Below are 17,378 nucleotides of genomic sequence, written 5' to 3'. Positions count from 1 at the left end.
TTCAGCTCAGGTCATGATCCTAAGGTCATGGGATCGAGCCCCACATTAGGCTCTATGCTGAGCATGGACCCTGCTTGGGATTCTTTCTCTCTCTCTCTGCCCCTCTCCTTTGGCCCCTCTCTCTAAAATTAAAAACAACACCAACAACAAAAACCTTCATAATAAGACTTTTTACATTGGGGGAACATTAAAGATGCCATAAATCACAACCAAAGTACTGATAATGCCAAAATAAAATCCATTCTCTAGTTAACATAAATGCAACATTTCTATTACTGTAAATGTTGGAATTTCTAATATCACTAGATTAACTTTTACTAAAGAATTTAATTTTTCTACTTATAATGAGGCTAAAAAGCAAGGGCAAGCATTTTTCTTATATACAACTTCTATGTGAATGTTCTGTAGAATTGTAATCACATTTAATATCATTGGGAATAAAGTATTGTTTGATGTCGTTTTGTAATTTTCCTCAATATTTATGCCAGGGGCCCATTTACAAGAATATGTCAAGTATTTCTCAGGCTGCCTGTTTTATTCCTCTTTAAAAATACTACATAAGTTTTTTAATCAAAACTTTATGGACGTTTAAATTTAGTATAAAAATAGTTACTGAGATTTTTGTTTTCATCCTCAATTCTCAGGATATACTAAATTAAAACCAGATATTCATGTTGAGATGCCACCAAGGACTCCTTTATCTCAGCCATTGCTTCTCAGCCAGAGGTAGGCTTCTGTCCCACACCTGCCCGGGAAAACCACAGTCCATGACTGTCTAGCTCTCTTGGAATGAAAGGCACAGTGTGGAACTTCCAGGAAGAATGCACATATGATGACTGGATAATGTGCTCACAGGTGGGCAAGTAAGGCTGTCCTCTCTGTCACTCGTCATGAGTTTTCCAATCCCCGCCAGGGTCAGCTGCCCTACCTCAACTTCCCCATGTTGTGTGAGTCATTGCTTTGCTTATAAAGATAAAACCAATAGTAGGAACACTTATCGTCCATAGAAACACGAAATGGATGGGCTTTTCCATTATGCTTGACTCTGCAATGAAAGCTCTAGGAAGTGAGTACAACATGAACTCATTCCTTCCGCCTCAGCAGACAGATGGATAGAGACATTCCAGTTTGTTTCCAGTCTTTTGTCTTCAGCACATTTTTGGCATTTCCTTCAGGAAACTGGAGGTTGTGACCTAAGGTTTCCTTCGTGAACACACTTCTGTTTCCCACAGTTAACCTTACCCAGAAATGACATCTACTCTGTGAGGTGAGGTTTATCTTCATGTCCCAACTGTGTCCTGTGCATATGCAGTGACAGTTGAAAGCACAGATTCTGAAAGCAATAACGGGACTGAAGAGGCAAACACACCCAAACCCTTCAAATGAATTCTCAGTGAAGATGACAATAATATCGAAACAATTATTACAGTAATTCTGTGGTGCTTACAAAGTGCCCTTGGTCTCATTGTCTAGTTGGGAGCAATTAATGGCCAGGGCGCCAAAGCTATCAGAGATTATTGAAAGTTTTCAGGCATGAGGGGTATACTACTCAACCTACATTCTACAACTTGCTACTCCTTGCTAGCTATGTGCTCCTACTACTGTGTGGTCCCATATTGTCCAAAAGACAGTCTGGGAGAAGCCAAGACAGTGTCTTGGAAAAAAGTGATTTAATATACTATCTCCCAGATCCATATCTCTATTTCCCCAGCATGTTGGTGGAAAGCCAAGAATGTAAAAGCTTTTGTTGATGAGCTTGAAGCGACCATTGCATTTCACAATTTAAATTAGATTTACTGGGGCGCCTGGGTGGCTCAGTCGGTTGAGCGTCCAACTTCGGCTCAGGTCACGATCTCACGGTTCGTGAGTTCGAGCCCCGCGTCAGGCTCTGGGCTGATGGCTCAGAGCCTGGATCCTGCTTCCGATCCTGTGTCTCCCTCTCTCTCTGCCCTTCCCCCATTCATGCTCTGTCTCTCTCTGTCTCAAAAATAAATAAACATTAAAAAAAAATTTTAAATTAGATTTACAACTACATTCTTGTATATTATTTCTTTAAAAGCCCGTGTTTTAGGACAAGAATTATTGTGTAACACTTAGTTTGGCTCGAATGCAATTTAAAACTCCAATAATGGCATTTACTTGTCAGCGTGGTATTTAGAGGTTGGTGGTTTTCATCGCATTTTTTACTACTCTTCAGTGTTAACTTATTGAAGTTTCTCTTCCTGAAAAAGATAGAGTGGTTTTTTAACAAACCACATTTTTTTTCACACCCTAGTTTATCACGGTGAAATCCTTTAAAGAGTAACAGAAAATTGCCCTTAACTTTGATTCTAAAGATCCACATAGTCAAACACAATGTCTTATTTCTTTAAAAAAAAAAATGCTATTCACAAAGGAATCTTTAAAAAAAATCAGTTTATTAATGTTTAAAAGTTGATAAAGCTATGTGCAAAATGATCCACAAAAGTCAGAAACCTATTAAATACTATTTTTTTAAAAAAAGACATTTCTCGGTTTAATTGCACTGAAAACCATACTAAAGAGACAGCAATATGTTTTTTTTGTGACATTTATACACATCTTTAATTAACTATTTAATGAACAGCTGTATTTTAAAACTTCTGGTATTCCCTATCAGTTAAAGTAATGCTTTAATGGCACAAGAGGGTTGTACTTTCTTAGGAAATACACGTTCAACGGTGTTAACACAGGTTAGAAAAGTCCAATAAAATGCTGAAACAAATACATTCAAAAATCACGGAAAGTACTTTTAACACAACAAAATACAACCATCCTGTTGGTTGAAATAATTCACACAACACTCTGAAATAAACGTCAACAAAAGTGCCAAAGACAGACGTTGTATTTGTTAGACAAACTCATTAAGAAATCTCTCTTGGTTTACAAAGTCACCCCCAGTCAGTTTTCACCTTGTTTTACTTGTTTGATTCTCCTATGACACAAAGGATCCCGGTTGATAGCATCTAGATAAACTGGACTTATGCAGACTTTCAGACACAATGGATAACGATGCTGTAACATACTTCATTGTAAAGTTGTTAAAAGAAAAAAAAAAGAAATCAAAGTGACTGTAACCAAATTCCAAAAACTGATCCAGCTTACGTGGAAACTTTGGCCTCAGCAAATAAAATTGCTCTACATCTCCAAACCATCTCCATTCCTCACAGTTTCCCTCCTGAACACGGCCTACCCGCTGCAGACGATCAGGAAATGGACCGTGCCACAACCCCGGCTCTGAAGAACGCCAGGTCGTTCAAATATAAAGTAACAGAATTTTAAGGAGGGGTGTGAAGGGAAAGGGAGGGTAGGATATGCAGGGCATACCCAGAGACGCAGAAGTGCACACAGTCACTTGGGCTGGCAACTAAGGTGAGAGAAAACGTCTCCTCCAAGCTCTCCACAGATGCTCTCACACTGGGGCCTTAGTCTTAGAGGAGCGGCCAGATGAACCCTCCAGGAGCTTGACAATGCTAGACCTTTGGCTCAGTGCAAAATCAAAGCTCCAGGGCGGGGGTAGGAAATAGATCCCAGGCGAGGACCTGATCTCCACCCTTCCCAGTGCATTGTTCACAGGAACTAACCCACCAACACCCCGGCACCACCAGGCTGCTCTTACTCTGCCCCCTGCCCCCTCCGTCTGGCTCCCAGCAGCTCCTCCCTGGCAGCGGTGGAGGCACAGAGACTTTTTTATTTTTGTTTTTGTTTTCCAAACACTGGGTGGTGGGGTGACCATGCAAGAACTCTCCCCATGGGTCGGGCAGCTTTCAGTTTTAGGAAGAAGAGTTGACATTTCCAGAGGACATAATGGTCTCTGGGTTGTCCCCATCGTCCTTCTGGGGGTGGGAGGAGTTGTCCGACTTACTGCGGCTGAATTCCATGCCGGCGATGATAGGTCGCTTGAATTTGCCGGCGGAGTCTCCGCTGGGGCACTTGCAGCAGGACAGGATCCGGATGAAGGCCCGGCGCATCTCCTTGTTGGTCAGAGTGTAAATGATGGGGTTGGTGCCGGAGTTGAGCACGGCCAGCACCAGGAAGTACTCCGCTCTGAAGAGGATGTCGCAGGTCTTCACCTTGCAGCCCACGTCCAGCAGGAGCAGGATGAAGAGGGGCGCCCAGCAGGCGATGAAGACGCTCAGGACGATAATCACGGTCTTGAGGAGCGCCAGCGACTTCTCAGAGCTGCGGCTGGCCTTGGAGATGTTCTTGCGGAAGGTCAGCCGGCGGCTCCGAGTCCTGACCAAGGAGTAGATCCTGCAGTACAGGATGACGATGGCGAGCAGGAGCAGGGTGAAGACGGTGGTGCAGAAGAGGATATAGTGCTTGTGGTAGAGCGGCAGGACAGTGGAGCAGCTGGCCAGCATGTTGATGCAGTTCCAGCCCATGATGGGGAAGCCACCCAGGATGAGGGAGATGACCCAGCAGGCACTGATCAGCAGGAAGGAGCGGAAGCTGTTGCTCCCGTTGTGGAGTTTCATCTTCAGCATTGTGATATAGCGCTCGATGGCGATGGCTAGGAGGCTGAACACCGAGGCAGACAAGGCCACAAACATACTCCCTTCCCGCAGAAACCACTGGGCGGGGGTGAGCTTGTAGGTGGTGGCGCCAGACAAGAGCAGGTTGGCCGTGTAGGCCACTCCCGCCAACAGGTCTGAGAGGGCCAGGTTGCCGATAAAATAGTACATGGGTCGGTGGAACTTCTTGGTTTTCCAAATGGTCAGCAAGACAAAGATGTTCTCTAGGATGATAAAGCAGCAGATGAGAATGAACACCACGGAGCTCAGTTTAATGCCGTTCTCGTCCGCGCTGACATTCAGTTTTCCCGTGTAGTTGTAATGCCGGACGATAATGTCGTAGTTGACATAGTCAGACACAGAACTGCGGTGGGTCTTCACCAGCGGGACGCTGGTGGACCCCATGGTGCGCAGGGTCTCCAGGAACCCGGGGGTGGCGCTTCTCCTGAAGAACGCTAGAGGGCGACGCCGAGAGAGCCTTCACTTGCCGCGGTGGGGGGGTGGGTCCGTCCGGGAGATCCAGGCTTTTTGTGTAGCTTTTCCTTGGCTGGAGAGGGCCTCGGGAACAGCAGCTTTAAACAAGTCACAAAGAGGAGAGAGTCAGGGAAAAAGCCACAGCACACTGGCATAATTCATTCTAGCTAAGGCACCGCTCCAGTTTTGTCATGGATTTGTTTTAAGTAAACTTGGGGAAAGCGCAAGGAGAAGGATTTCAGAAAAAGAAAATCAAATTCTTATTTCTTGCAAAAAAAAAAAAAAAAAAAAAAGAAAAGAAAAAGAAAAAAGGGGGGAGTAGGGTAGGGAAGGGAAGGGAGAAAAAAATTTTTACCCAAACTGAAAACTCCCAACTCGACAAGACGAAAACTCTCCCTGTGTCACATCCAAACGGAAATGGGAAAACTAGAGAAGCAAGTCCCATTTAACACCCCTTCGGCTCCCTCACGCCGCCACCTCGATCCCCCTCCAGGTTTCCAGCTTGGAGGTGTTCTGGAGCATTCGCCCTCTCAGCAGCGGGTTCACTACCAGCTCTTGGTCTCTCCTCGGAAGAGACCCAACCGCCAATATGAGGGTGGAGACGCACAGCACCACCCAGCTAAAAGAACAGAGAACCACCTCCTAATTGCCATGCAAGACATTAGATTCGCACGAAAATCACTTGACAGAGTAAGTCATTCTTTGGGCTCTATTAATAACTCTCTAGGAACAGGTGTGCTTTGGGTCCGAGGGCGCCGCATGGTGTGGGCAGCCAAGCCCGCCCCGGCCTTGCGGTAAACAGGAAAGCTTAACGCCTCTGTGAAGCAACTGCCTTTTCTTTCTTCTGCTGCTGCTGCTTCTTCTTCTTCTTCTTTTTTTTTTTTTCTTGTAAGCTAATGCAAGAAAATCTAAAGGTTCAGTGAAAATCATTCATAAGAGATTGCAATAAATCCCAGGAGTTTCGCACATTCATTGATTGCATAAGGAGTATGTTTAGTTACTGTGGGTTTGGCCAACACACACACACGAGATAAGTTATACTACTAACGATAACAATACATGCCACTACATTCCTAATTCCAAGTGCAAATCTACAGTCCACAAGTCTGAACGTACGTCTGGTGCATTGCTAAACGTGAGGCGGTAGTTTTACTTACTGCCCTCCCCCAACATGTTGCCTCGTCTCACAGAACTAGAAAGTGTGGAGAGAATGAAACACGGCACGGTTCGCAGAAGTCTACTTGTACCTCGTTGAAATGTTTCAAAGTAACGCCGCAATGTGATAGAAGGGGCGTAACAGAGAGCAGTTCCTGGGACAGCCGACGCTGCTCGTACCCAGAAACTCGGCATTTCTCCCATCTAATTCCACACCCTCCTCGCCGGCAGTGCAAGTTTAAGCCCTTACCCCCCCCCCCCCACCTCCCATATTCTTTGTCTATAAGATTTCCAAAACTAAGCCCCTTCCCCCACCCCTCTGCGACCAACCGCAGTTTCCACTCTCCCCCACCTCTAGTCGGTTTTACAACCGGACTGAACCCTTTTCCAAACTTCATTAACTCACAAGTGCCCCAAGAACAATCCGATGGACTGGGCTTAGTAGCCCAGGGATGAATGTTTCTAGCGCCCAGAGATGGATGTTTTAAAAGTTTCCGTTTTGCTTCGTTCCGGCTTAAAAATTCGTTTCTAACACTGAACACTTCCTGCAGCGGGGGTCCCCCGCACCCCCGGCCCACGCTGGCGCCGCGCTCAGTCCCCTACCTCGCTCAGGCAGGACGAAGTTGCGTTGGGAGAGCTCTGGGTCTCCACTGCGCGCTCGGCATCTTGCTGCCGCCCCCGACTGACTGCGACGCTCTTGAAACTTACTCGAGTCGGGGTCCCCTCCCTCCGCAGCCGCACACTCCAATGGCCAGCCCTGCTCTCCGCGGCCCGCGCCGGCCCGCTAGCTGAAGTCACCGAGCGCCCCGCTGAGGCCGTGTGGCTTCCCTAGGAAGAGGCGGGGAGGGGTTAATATCTCAACCCCCACGCCCTCCGCCTGCGGCTGCGGGCCTCCGGATCTCGGCTTCGGAGACTCACTGTCCAGGAAAGATCTGGGGCAGAAGCAAGCGCAAGTGCGCGCGCACACGCGCACACACACACACACACACACACACACACATGTGCACACACCCTCCTCCCCACCCCCCCTCCCCAGGCAACCGAATTAAAAAAAAAAAAAAAAAGGAAAAGAAAACAGAGAAGGGACGGAGGCTGGTGCCCCCTGGACTCTGATGCATAAATCACAGCCCTCGCCCGGCTGTCCACCGCTCCCAGACACCGTTCTCCCGAGTCTTAGAAAAGAGAGGACGTGGGGAGTCTTTGGAAACTTTTCTCCCGAAAAGTCTCAGGGGGCAGAGGACGGCCCGGCGTCTCGCAGCGCACCTCGCTGTTTCCCTACCCCCGCAAGCTCTCGATTGGATCGGAGTCCCGAGATCGTGGCGGGGCGCCCCGGGGCCGCTTCTGTGCAGACAGGGAAAGGAGGAGCCGACACCCCGCGAGTCCCGGCCGCCTACCGGGGACGAGAGGCTGGCAACGGGCTGCCACAGACGCAGAGGAGATATGCAGCAGCCTAGAAGGGAGGATGGTCCCGGAGGTTCCTCTGCTTCTCCCTACCCCCGTCCCACTGCAGCCCCGAAACTTGTGGTCTGAGGGGCAGAAAGTGGTTTTTCCGGGGCTCGGTGACGAATGGGCTAACGCGGGGCGAGAAGTAGGGCTGGCTTTCCCCTCACTCAACTGGGCGCAAACTCAAGCCGTGTGTGCCAGATTCTGAGACCTTTGGGGAGGTGGTCAGCTGCTGGGGCCTGACAGATTTTAAAGCTTGGGCAGCACAAGAATTTCCAAAAGGGAAGAGCCGCAGGACCCAGCCAGCCTAGTCTGAGACCGGTGACCTTCTCTCCCTTTCTACTCGGGACGATTCAGAGGCCCCCACACCTCATGCTCCCAACACGCCCACTCTCTTCTTTCACTTTGATGCTACTTCAGAAGGTGAGACATAGAGGCGGCCTTGGTCAGCTCCGCCTAAGTGACAAGCTCAGAGCACTTCTGCCCTGCTCTGATGCTAGATTTCCACCCAGTTCCTGGTCGCTCTGGCTTCCCATCCCGGCAGATGTGAACGCAAAACTTCTCCGTGTGCAGTTTCAATTGACAGACACACCCTGTACCTGAATGACTCAGAAGGAGGTTGAATGAATAAACAACAGACCCCTGACTTCTGGGATCTTATGATTTTGCAAAAGAAGAAATCTAACGACAGTTAAAATCAAGTTCACAGCTGCCTTCAAGTCTTCAGCAACCGAGTTGCACGGAGCACATCGCCACAAAACAACAGCACATGCATACAACGTGGAAATGCAGAGGAGTGTCCTCTAGACTCTAGAATGGGCTCTGGATGGGTTTGGGGACTTCCTTTATTTAAAAGGAGGGATATGCTGAGTCTGTCCTGCACAACATAAGGTGTGGAGTTGGCAAAATCCACCCCATCCACTAAATTATGAGTTCTTTGAAGGGGAAGGAATTAAAGGGACTTGCATACCCAAACTCTATCTATCACGATAGATTATCTAATTTGAACAAGCATTGTTGGTCATTTTATTGATGAGAGAAATGTCACTAAGACAGCTTACACTAGGCATCCCAGAACTGAGTTCCAAAACTTGATGAGTGCAAATGCATGTCTCCCAGTTCAAACACCTGCAGTCAATACACAGTGAAGGGATTGAAGGGAAACCTCTGGTTTTAAAATTTTTATTTTTTATTAAAAAATGTTTTAATGTTTACTTATTTTTGAGAGAGAGAGACAGAACACAAATGGAAGAGTGGCCAAGAGAGGGAGAGGGAGACACAGAATCCGAAACAGGCTCTAAGCTCTGAGCTGTCAGCACACAGCCTGACGCTGGGCTCGAACTCTGGAATGGTGAGATCATGACCTAGGCTGAAGTCAGACACCTAACTGACTGAGCCACCCAGGTACCTGGTAGTTTAAAAAATTTTAAATTGTGGGGTGCCTGGGTAGCTCAGTCCACTAAGCAACCAACTCTTGATTTTGACTCAGGTCATGATGCCACGGTTTATGAGATTGAGTCCCCCCTGGCACCTGTTTAGGATCCTTTCTCTCTCTCTTCCCCTTCCCTGTTCTCTCTCCCTCAAAATAAATAAATAACTTTAAAAAAAGAAAAGAAAATAAAAATTTTAAATTGTACTAATCTCTTGGCTATATATGTATAAAATGTATACAAAGATATGCTAGTGAATGTCCTTTTAAAAACCACTTATTTCTTGGGGCGCCTGGGTGGCGCAGTCGGTTAAGCGTCCGACTTCAGCCAGGTCACGATCTCGCGGTCTGTGAGTTTGAGCCCCGCGTCAGGCTCTGGGCTGATGGCTCAGAGCCTGGAGCCTGTTTCTGATTCTGTGCCTCCCTCTCTCTCTGCCCCTCCCCCGTTCATGCTCTGTCTCTCTCTGTCCCCAAAATAAATAAACGTTGAAAAAAAAAATTAAAAAAAAAAAAAACCACTTATTTCCTAACCATGCAAGTCTGTGAAACATATATAAAAGTATGCTAGTAAATGTTTTTTCCCAGAAGAAAGTATTTTTTTTGCTGAAATGCTTTGTTAAATTAAATTTATTTTTATTAAATTATTAAATGTTACATTATTTATTAAAATAAATTTATTTTTATTTTTACCACTTTTTAAATTATAAAGACTTTTTAAAAGAGTAGTTTTAGGGTCACAGCAAAATTGAGTGGAAAGTGCAGGCATTTCCCAAAGCCCCCATACCCCACACATGCATGGCGTCTCGCATCATCAACATCCCCACCAGAATGAGACATTTGTTACAGTTGATGGGCCTACACTGACACATCATAATCATCCATTGTCCATAGTTTCTACCATGGCTCATTCTTGATGTTGTACATTCTGTGGGGTTGGACAAATGTATAATGACATGTATCCATGATTACGGTATCATGCATCATATTTTTACTGCCCTAAAAATCCTCTGTGCTCTGCCTATTTATGCCTCCCCTCCCCCATGAATGTCCTTTTTAAAAACTACTGATTTCCTTACTACATATTTCCTGACATAGTGTACACAAATGTATAATAATGAATAATAAATTTAATAATGAATATTAAAACATCTCATTATCCACCTATAACATCTAATATAAGGTTGTACATTTGGGTACCAGATTCTAAGTATTATACATACTAACTCATCCTTCTGATGACCCTACAAGTTAGGAATTATTATTACCCTAACTTTACAAAGAAGGAAATTGAGTCCCAGGTGAATTATGTTAAGTAACTTGGTTAACGTGGGCTGTGACCATAGATGGGCTGTAGCCTCTTAACCACTAGTACAAACCACCACAATAAACCTCAAACGTGTCAAAGAATTACGTAGGGGAACAGTCTTTTTCTTGTGAATATTGCTGGTGAGGACAACATTCATTTGGTATTAATGCAGTGTTTTAAAGAGCTCAAGTCCTTTTCAGACGATTACTTAGTAATCTCCATCCTTAGTGCACACCTATTAGATATAAAATGCAGATGACCACTCAGGCAAAATTAGAAAGCAGGGCAAAACAATTTGCAGCAATGGCTTCCCTGCCAGTTCCAAGTCTCTGGTTCCCACACATATCTCTTCCCATTACTCTCAGGAGAGGCCCTAAGAATTGCATCCCCAAGCTATCTCCTGGCTCTCAGCCCAGCTGCCTTTCCGCTGCTGCCTGGAAGGCCAGCCCAGTGTTTTACCTCACTTCTCCTGGCAATGAGGTTACCATCTGATGCCCAACTCACACTGAGGTTGCTCCATTCCACATTTCTTATTTCAAAGCAACGTTGCTGTTCTTTATGCATGCTCTACTATCTCTCTTTAAGAGTTGCCAGAGAAAATACCATGTAATTTATGGGACTTATACCAAAAAAACTATGTGTCATTAATCTGCAATTCAAATTTAACTGAGTGAGCTGTATTTTTATTTGCTAAGGCTGGCAACTCTACTCTCTTTCCTAAATGCTCCAGGTACTTTCCAACTCCTCCCCTCCACCACAATCCCCTGTAAAGATCCAACCCTCCCCTTCCTCCCTCGTCTATTCTTAGGAGAATAACTAGCCTCCTACTTTCATGGAAAAAACAGTACCACTGCATTAATTTCTCTCTTCCGAGTTCCACCTTAATAGCAGCAACTTCACCCACCCTTACTTCCTGCCCACAGCTTTACTCCTTCCCAAGACAAACCCTTGCCCCATCACTGTGCTACTCCCCCCAGACTTCTTAAGACTTGACTCAGTGATTCCTCTCTCTCTTGTACTTTCCATTCTTGGTCTCTGATGACCCTTTATCTTCAACTTAGATTAATATTTATGTGTTTCCTCTACAAATAACTCATGATTTCCCCTCGTACTAACTAGGATCCAATATAAATCTCTCTTCACTTGTTTGCCACCATTCAAAACTGTAATGGAACATGACAGACTTGGGTTCAGCCTTCATACTGCCTGTTTCCAGCTGTGTAACTTTGGGAAAGTTCCTTTAATCTCATGGAACCTCAGTTTCCTAATCTCTTTCTCTTTCTCCACAATGTTCCAGAATTATACAATAGTGTATCTCGATTTTCCAAGTTCTCTCCTGGACACACAATGGGCCCTTTATAGTCTGAGAAATTATTTGTCCGATAACTTCATCTTCTCTGTTTTCTCTATTCTCACTTTCTGGAACTCTGGAACTCTTACTATTCAGATTATGAACCTCCCGGGTGAATATATATATATATATATATATATATATATATATATATATAATAAATTTCATCATATTTATTTTCCATTTCTTATATCTTAATCCTTTCTCTGATTTCTGGGAGATTTGTCCTCAACTTTATCTTTCTTTTTTTTAATTTTTATAAGTGTTTATTTATTTTTTGAGAGAGACAGAACATGAGTGAGAAAGGGGAAGAGAGAAAGGGAGACACAGAATTTGTAGCGGACTCCAGTCTCTGAGCTGTCAGTCAGCACAGAGCCAGATGCAGGGCTGGAACTCATGAACCTCAAGACCATGCATGACCTGAGCTGAAGTTGGATGCTGAACCGACTGAACCACCAGGCACCCTTCAACTTTACCTTTTAAATCTTCCGTTAATATTTCCTTTTATGTTATTAGACTTTTGATTCTAAATGGTCTTTTTTTTCAAAACCCTGAATATTTCATTTTTACAGAAATCTGGTTTTTAAAAATTTTTTAAAGTTTATTTATTTATTTTGAAAGAAAGAGAGAGGGAGAGAGGCAGAGAGAGGATCCCAAGCAGGCTCCACACTCTCAGCACAGAGCCTGACATGGGGCTCAAACTCACAAACCGCAAGATCATGACTTGAGCCAAAATCAAGAGTCAGACACTTAACCGACTGAGCCACCCAAGTGCCCCCAAACTCTGTTTCTGTTTCAGGGATCCCATATCTTTACTTACCTCTAAATATGTTAGAATATTATTGTTGTTGTCAAGATTTTCTCCTTTTTTTAAAAAATTGTCTCATTTTCCTCTTTGTTTGGGTTCTTGGTGCTGTGATCTCTGGCTACCCATTCCTATTTCAGAGGGAGGCACTGGAAACTAATTAAAACTCTGTGGGAAGGCTTGCCAATGGAGGGTGCAAGGTAATCAGGTTGTGTTCTTTTGCTGGAGGACCCCAACAGTACTCTCCATTCCTGGACTGGTCAACTTTGTCAGTGAGGAATTCTAAAATCTCTCGTCTGCCTTCTAATATTTTCCCCAGTGAATCAAGGGAGGCAGGGGAGCAAAGAAGGGAGAATTTTATGATTCAGTATTTCAATTTGAACTGAATCACAGTGATGGGGATCTCCATACACATGCTCTCTGCCCTGCCAGGTGCCCTTGGGTCCAAGCATCCTCTGATTTAGCCCATTTAGAAAATAAACCTCCAGGCTTCTGCCTGAATGGTGGTATTGGTACTTGTCCTATTAGATACGTTGGAGGCAGAGGGCTGTAGATTGGCTGCTAATCATCATCTGTAAAAGATAATTTTACTCAAAAACCAGGAAAGAAAAAGAGTGGAAAGTAAGATATTGACAACAATGAGTACAGCAGTGTTATAGAGAAGTGGGGGGTGGTGTGTGAAGCATTTCCTCTCTCCTAGGGCCTATGTTTCACCCTCAGGCCTCTTGTTTTCAGATTGGCATTTACCACCATGTTTAGAAATACCTGGAGTTTCCATTTCCTAATCCTATTTGTGGATCTTTAGTGGGACATTTGCTTGCTTCTAGATCCCCCTGCTTCTAGCTTGGGTTTCAACTTTCTCTTGTCTGACAAGCCATTTAGACACATCAGTTTGTTTTCCAAAATTTCATTGCTATTTTAGAGGCAAATTAACCTTGAAGCTAAATATTGTTAGAGTTTCGTTTCCAAGGTCCTGGAAGGTGTCTTAGCAATATGTCCACATGATTATATAAATATTAAAAGTGAGGTGTTTTAGCTGTGATTGGCTAAGCTTTCTGTCTCTTTCAATTAGGAAGTCTCCACTATTTCATTTCCCTGTGTGTAGGGGTGGTTTGGGAGTCACTGTGGGCATTTTGGGATCTGACTAAGGGGAAGCTGAGTTTGGGCTACATTTAGATTGAGTTTAGAAGGATATGTGAGTGAGATTCCAGTTGCATCCATATTATTACCAACCACCCTAGTGTAGAAATGACTTTCAAGGCTATTTTTACTGCCCTCCATGGCTACTCATGCTGTCATGATATAAACATGCAGGACCAGTGTCACATGACTCTGAGCCAGAAGCTAGTCTGGGGAAAGTTATTCCAGGGATGTCACGTGTAAATTGTAATTTAGGAATCTGATTCTCATTGACTCTCATAGTTAAAACAATTTCTCCCAGCACATATTTGATAACTCAATATATATCATTATTAAACATGTCATACATATTTTCTGCTATTTTTAAGTTTTTTTTCTTCTTTTAGAGAAAGAGAGAGAGAGAGAGGGCATTCATGAACAGGGGGAAGGACAGAGGGAGAGAGAGAGAGAGAGAGAGAGAGAGAGAGAGAGAGAGAATCCTAAGTAGGCTCCACGCTCAGCAAGGAGCCTGATTTGGGGCTTGATTCTATGACCCTGGGATCATGACCTGAGCTGAAATCAAGAGTCAGACACTCAACCAACTGAGCCACCCAGGTGCCCCCCACTTTTATCTATTTTTGATGGAATTCACACAAAAAAAGATTGATCAGAATTTGTGTATATGTCTGGTATTTGTAGGGTGTAACTATTGAAGTTTGGAAATAAATTTAGGGTAATTTCAATAAAGTACATGAGAAATTACAGACTCCTCATGTGGATATACATGTAAAGGATACTTTATTTTGCTATCTATGAGTTATGTAATAAAGGATTGAGAGTAAATCCACACTAAAAATTATTGAGATATGAAACAAAAACAATAAAAATGAGCAGCTAAATCAATAGGAATTATTCTGGTGCTAATAAGCAAATTGTATCAAAAAAGCTTTCAGCTCATACCAAGGATACAATAGGATAAGTACCATTATCCCCATTCCATGATTAAAAGAAAGGTACATGTTTCACATAGAAACAATGAATATGTTCTTGGAGTGCTGATAATCCATAGAATGAAGAAGAATGAATCATAAGAACCAGAAAAAGATACATTTCCAGCTGATTTGACATACAAAAATACTGACACAGAGAAAGACACTATCAAACTCAAAATATGTCACTATGATGTAAAGACACCAATAACAAAATGGTTAATGATAATCTCAATTCAAATGTATTTATAATTAGAGCATAAGAAAACTAAGAATGTTTTTAAGTTCTACAGGTTACATATGAAAAAAAAGTCCTAGGAATTTTCCTAAATTTGGCAACAGTCCTGAAATAAATCTCACATGTTACCAATAATCAATTTTGAAGCTGAAAGAAAGTTTTCCCACTTCTTTTTAATTTTTTTTTAATCTTTATATTTGAGAGAGAGAGAGAGAGAGAGAGAGAGCATGAGCAGGGGAGGAACACAGAGAGAAGACACAGAATCCAAAGCAGGCTCCAGGCTTTGAGCTGTCAGCACAGAGCCCGACACGGGACTCGAACCCACGAACCGTGAGGTCATCGAAGTCAGATGTTTAACCAACTGAGCCACCCAGGCACCCCTGAAAGAAAGTTTTCAAAACCAATAGTAAATTTTTTTTGATTAAAAGTACTAGAGGGAAGACTAAATTTGTTCACTCTAAAGAAAATGATATTTTAACATTTTATTCCATGAAGAAGAGATCAAAGGGTAAGATAGCCAAAGATGTAAGAAAAAAAGAATTATAAAATGTTTAAAAGCAGTTAATAAAAACACTGTTATTTGGCGGGGGGGGGCACCTAGGTATCTCAGTTGGTTAAGCGTCTGACTTTTGATTTCTGCTCAGGTCACGATCTCACAGTTCATGGGATTGAGCCCTGCAATCGGTTCTGTGCTGACAGAATGGAGTCTTCTCGGGATTCTCTCCCTCTCTGCCTCCCCCACTCACACACTTGTACTTTTTCTCTCTTAAAATAAATAAATGAGCTAAAAAAAACCTTGTTTTTTATTATTTATTATTTTTTCGTTACATTTTTAGTGTTTATTTTTGAAGGAGAGACAGAGCATGAGTGGAGGAGAAACAGAAAGAGAGGGAGACACAGAATCCGAAGCAGGCTCCAGGTTTTGAGCTGTTAGCACAGAGCCCAATGTGGGGCTCGAACTCAAGAACCACGAGACCATGACCTGAGTAGAAGTTGGATGCTTACCTGACTGGGTCACCCAGGCCCCCCAATACTGTTATTTTTATAATTTCATGATGTTTGTTAGATTTTTTTGTAAAGTTTATTTATTTATTTTGAGAGACAGGGAGCATGAGCAGGGGAAGAGCAGAGAGAGAGAGAGAGAGAGAGAATCCCAAGCAGGCTCTGCACTGCCTACACAGAGCCCAATGTGTGGCTTGAACTCAAGAACTGTGAGATCATGACCTGAGCTGAAACCAAGAGTCAGACAATTAGCCAACGGAGCCACCCAGGTGCCCCTGTTAGATTTTTAAAACTAGCACTTTGTTGTGATATCTTTTCTTCTTCCAAATTCATTTTCATACCCAATTTTGTATTTTTTTTCTAAATGGGGGCCCGCTGTCTTCAATTGTATAAGCTCCTATCTAGTTCTCATTTCTTCTTCCATTTTCTTTGTTCTTGTAAGTCGATTTATTGCTTTCAGTGGGATTGGGAAGGGAAGAAAACATGTGCAAATCTCCATATTTTGACAGAAATTTCCACTCATGATTTTTAAAATAGCAATTTTTATTTAAATCACCTATGTATACAGTTTTTAAGCGAAATATTTCTGTAGAAGTTATTAAGTAAAAAATAATTTCTCCTCTGAATTTTGCTCCCCAATGGCAACTACTTTTACCTCTTTCACTTTTCCTTTGCATATTTGTCTCTACGTTTTCTAATAATATGCTTATTTTGACTTTTAGCCTATTTTCAAGTTTAAGTATTATGTGTTGAATTTGTCCTTTTGGAAATTAGGATTTAGCTCCCTTAAGTACACTGCACCCCCCACAGTTTCCTATCTTCCAAATAGAGATTACATTTAATTTTTTAATGACTATGCAGATTTTACTCACAGTTTAGCCAATCTTCTGGTTTTCCCTAGACTTAACTATTGTCTTTTTCTTGGTTTTCTCAGCCTCCAATGTACTTATCACTCAGGGCATTCAAACATGTCAGAAAATGAATCTTATTTATGGGGACATCACTCCCGAGTCTTCTGTCCTCTCTAATCCTAATTACAGCACAGTTGTCATTCTAGGGGGTAGGGGTTCCCTTAATTTCTTTCCTGTTCAGAGCCTCAATTCCTGGCTCTCCTTCATTCTCTGTTTATGTCTTCATATTGATGGAACTTCTAGGAGTTTCCTGGCCAAGGGCCATGGAAGATAAATTCTTTGAGAAGTTGAATATAGGGGTGCCTGGGTGGCTCAGTCAGTTAAGCATCCGACTCTTGATTTCAGTTCAGGTCATGATCTCATGGTTCATGAGATCGAGCACCATGCAGGGCTCTGTGCTGACAGAGTGGGGCCTGGTTGGGATTCTTTCTCTCCCTCTCTCTCTGCCCCTCCCGTTCATGCTCTCTGTGTCTCAAAAATAAATAAATAAACATTTTAAAAAGTTGAATATATACAAATGTCTTCATTCTGTCTTAACTCTTTAGTCATAGCTTGGCTGAGTATAGAAATCTAGGTTGAAAGTTATCTTCCTTGCTCCTCACTGAGGCACTGTTCCTTGTCTGC

The 17,378-nt window shown here is 43.3% G+C and overlaps 1 protein-coding gene across 3 annotated transcripts; it reads right to left on the bottom strand.

The window, feature by feature from the left end:
• Positions 1-2,398: 2,398 nt before the first annotated feature.
• Positions 2,399-7,084, bottom strand: S1PR1 (sphingosine-1-phosphate receptor 1). 3 transcript variants are annotated; one of them, XM_015073851.3, is made up of 2 exons: positions 6,765-7,084; positions 2,399-5,104 (listed from the first exon to the last, which is right to left on the bottom strand). In XM_015073851.3, exon 2 carries the CDS (start codon positions 4,935-4,937, stop codon positions 3,792-3,794), a length of 1,146 nt encoding a protein of 381 aa, XP_014929337.2. In that variant the 5' UTR covers positions 4,938-5,104; positions 6,765-7,084; the 3' UTR covers positions 2,399-3,791. The 3 variants fall into 3 exon arrangements, with proteins under 3 accessions (XP_014929337.2, XP_026914282.1, XP_026914283.1); XM_027058481.2 differs by lacking the exon at positions 6,765-7,084 and adding an exon at positions 5,484-6,388; XM_027058482.2 differs by lacking the exon at positions 6,765-7,084 and adding an exon at positions 5,362-5,500.
• Between the last annotated feature and the right edge of the window lie 10,294 nt (positions 7,085-17,378).

This window comes from Acinonyx jubatus, chromosome C1 (assembly GCF_027475565.1).
Source record: "Acinonyx jubatus isolate Ajub_Pintada_27869175 chromosome C1, VMU_Ajub_asm_v1.0, whole genome shotgun sequence".
Lineage (NCBI taxonomy): Eukaryota > Metazoa > Chordata > Mammalia > Carnivora > Felidae > Acinonyx > Acinonyx jubatus.
The sequence above is the reverse complement of the archived record's forward strand: the minus strand, read 5'-3'. Positions and strand labels throughout refer to the sequence as shown.

Excerpts from the sequence above, each read along its gene's own strand:
- S1PR1 (XM_015073851.3), bottom strand. The coding sequence starts at position 4,937 with ATGGGGTCCACCAGCGTCCCGCTGGTGAAGACCCACCGCAGTTCTGTG.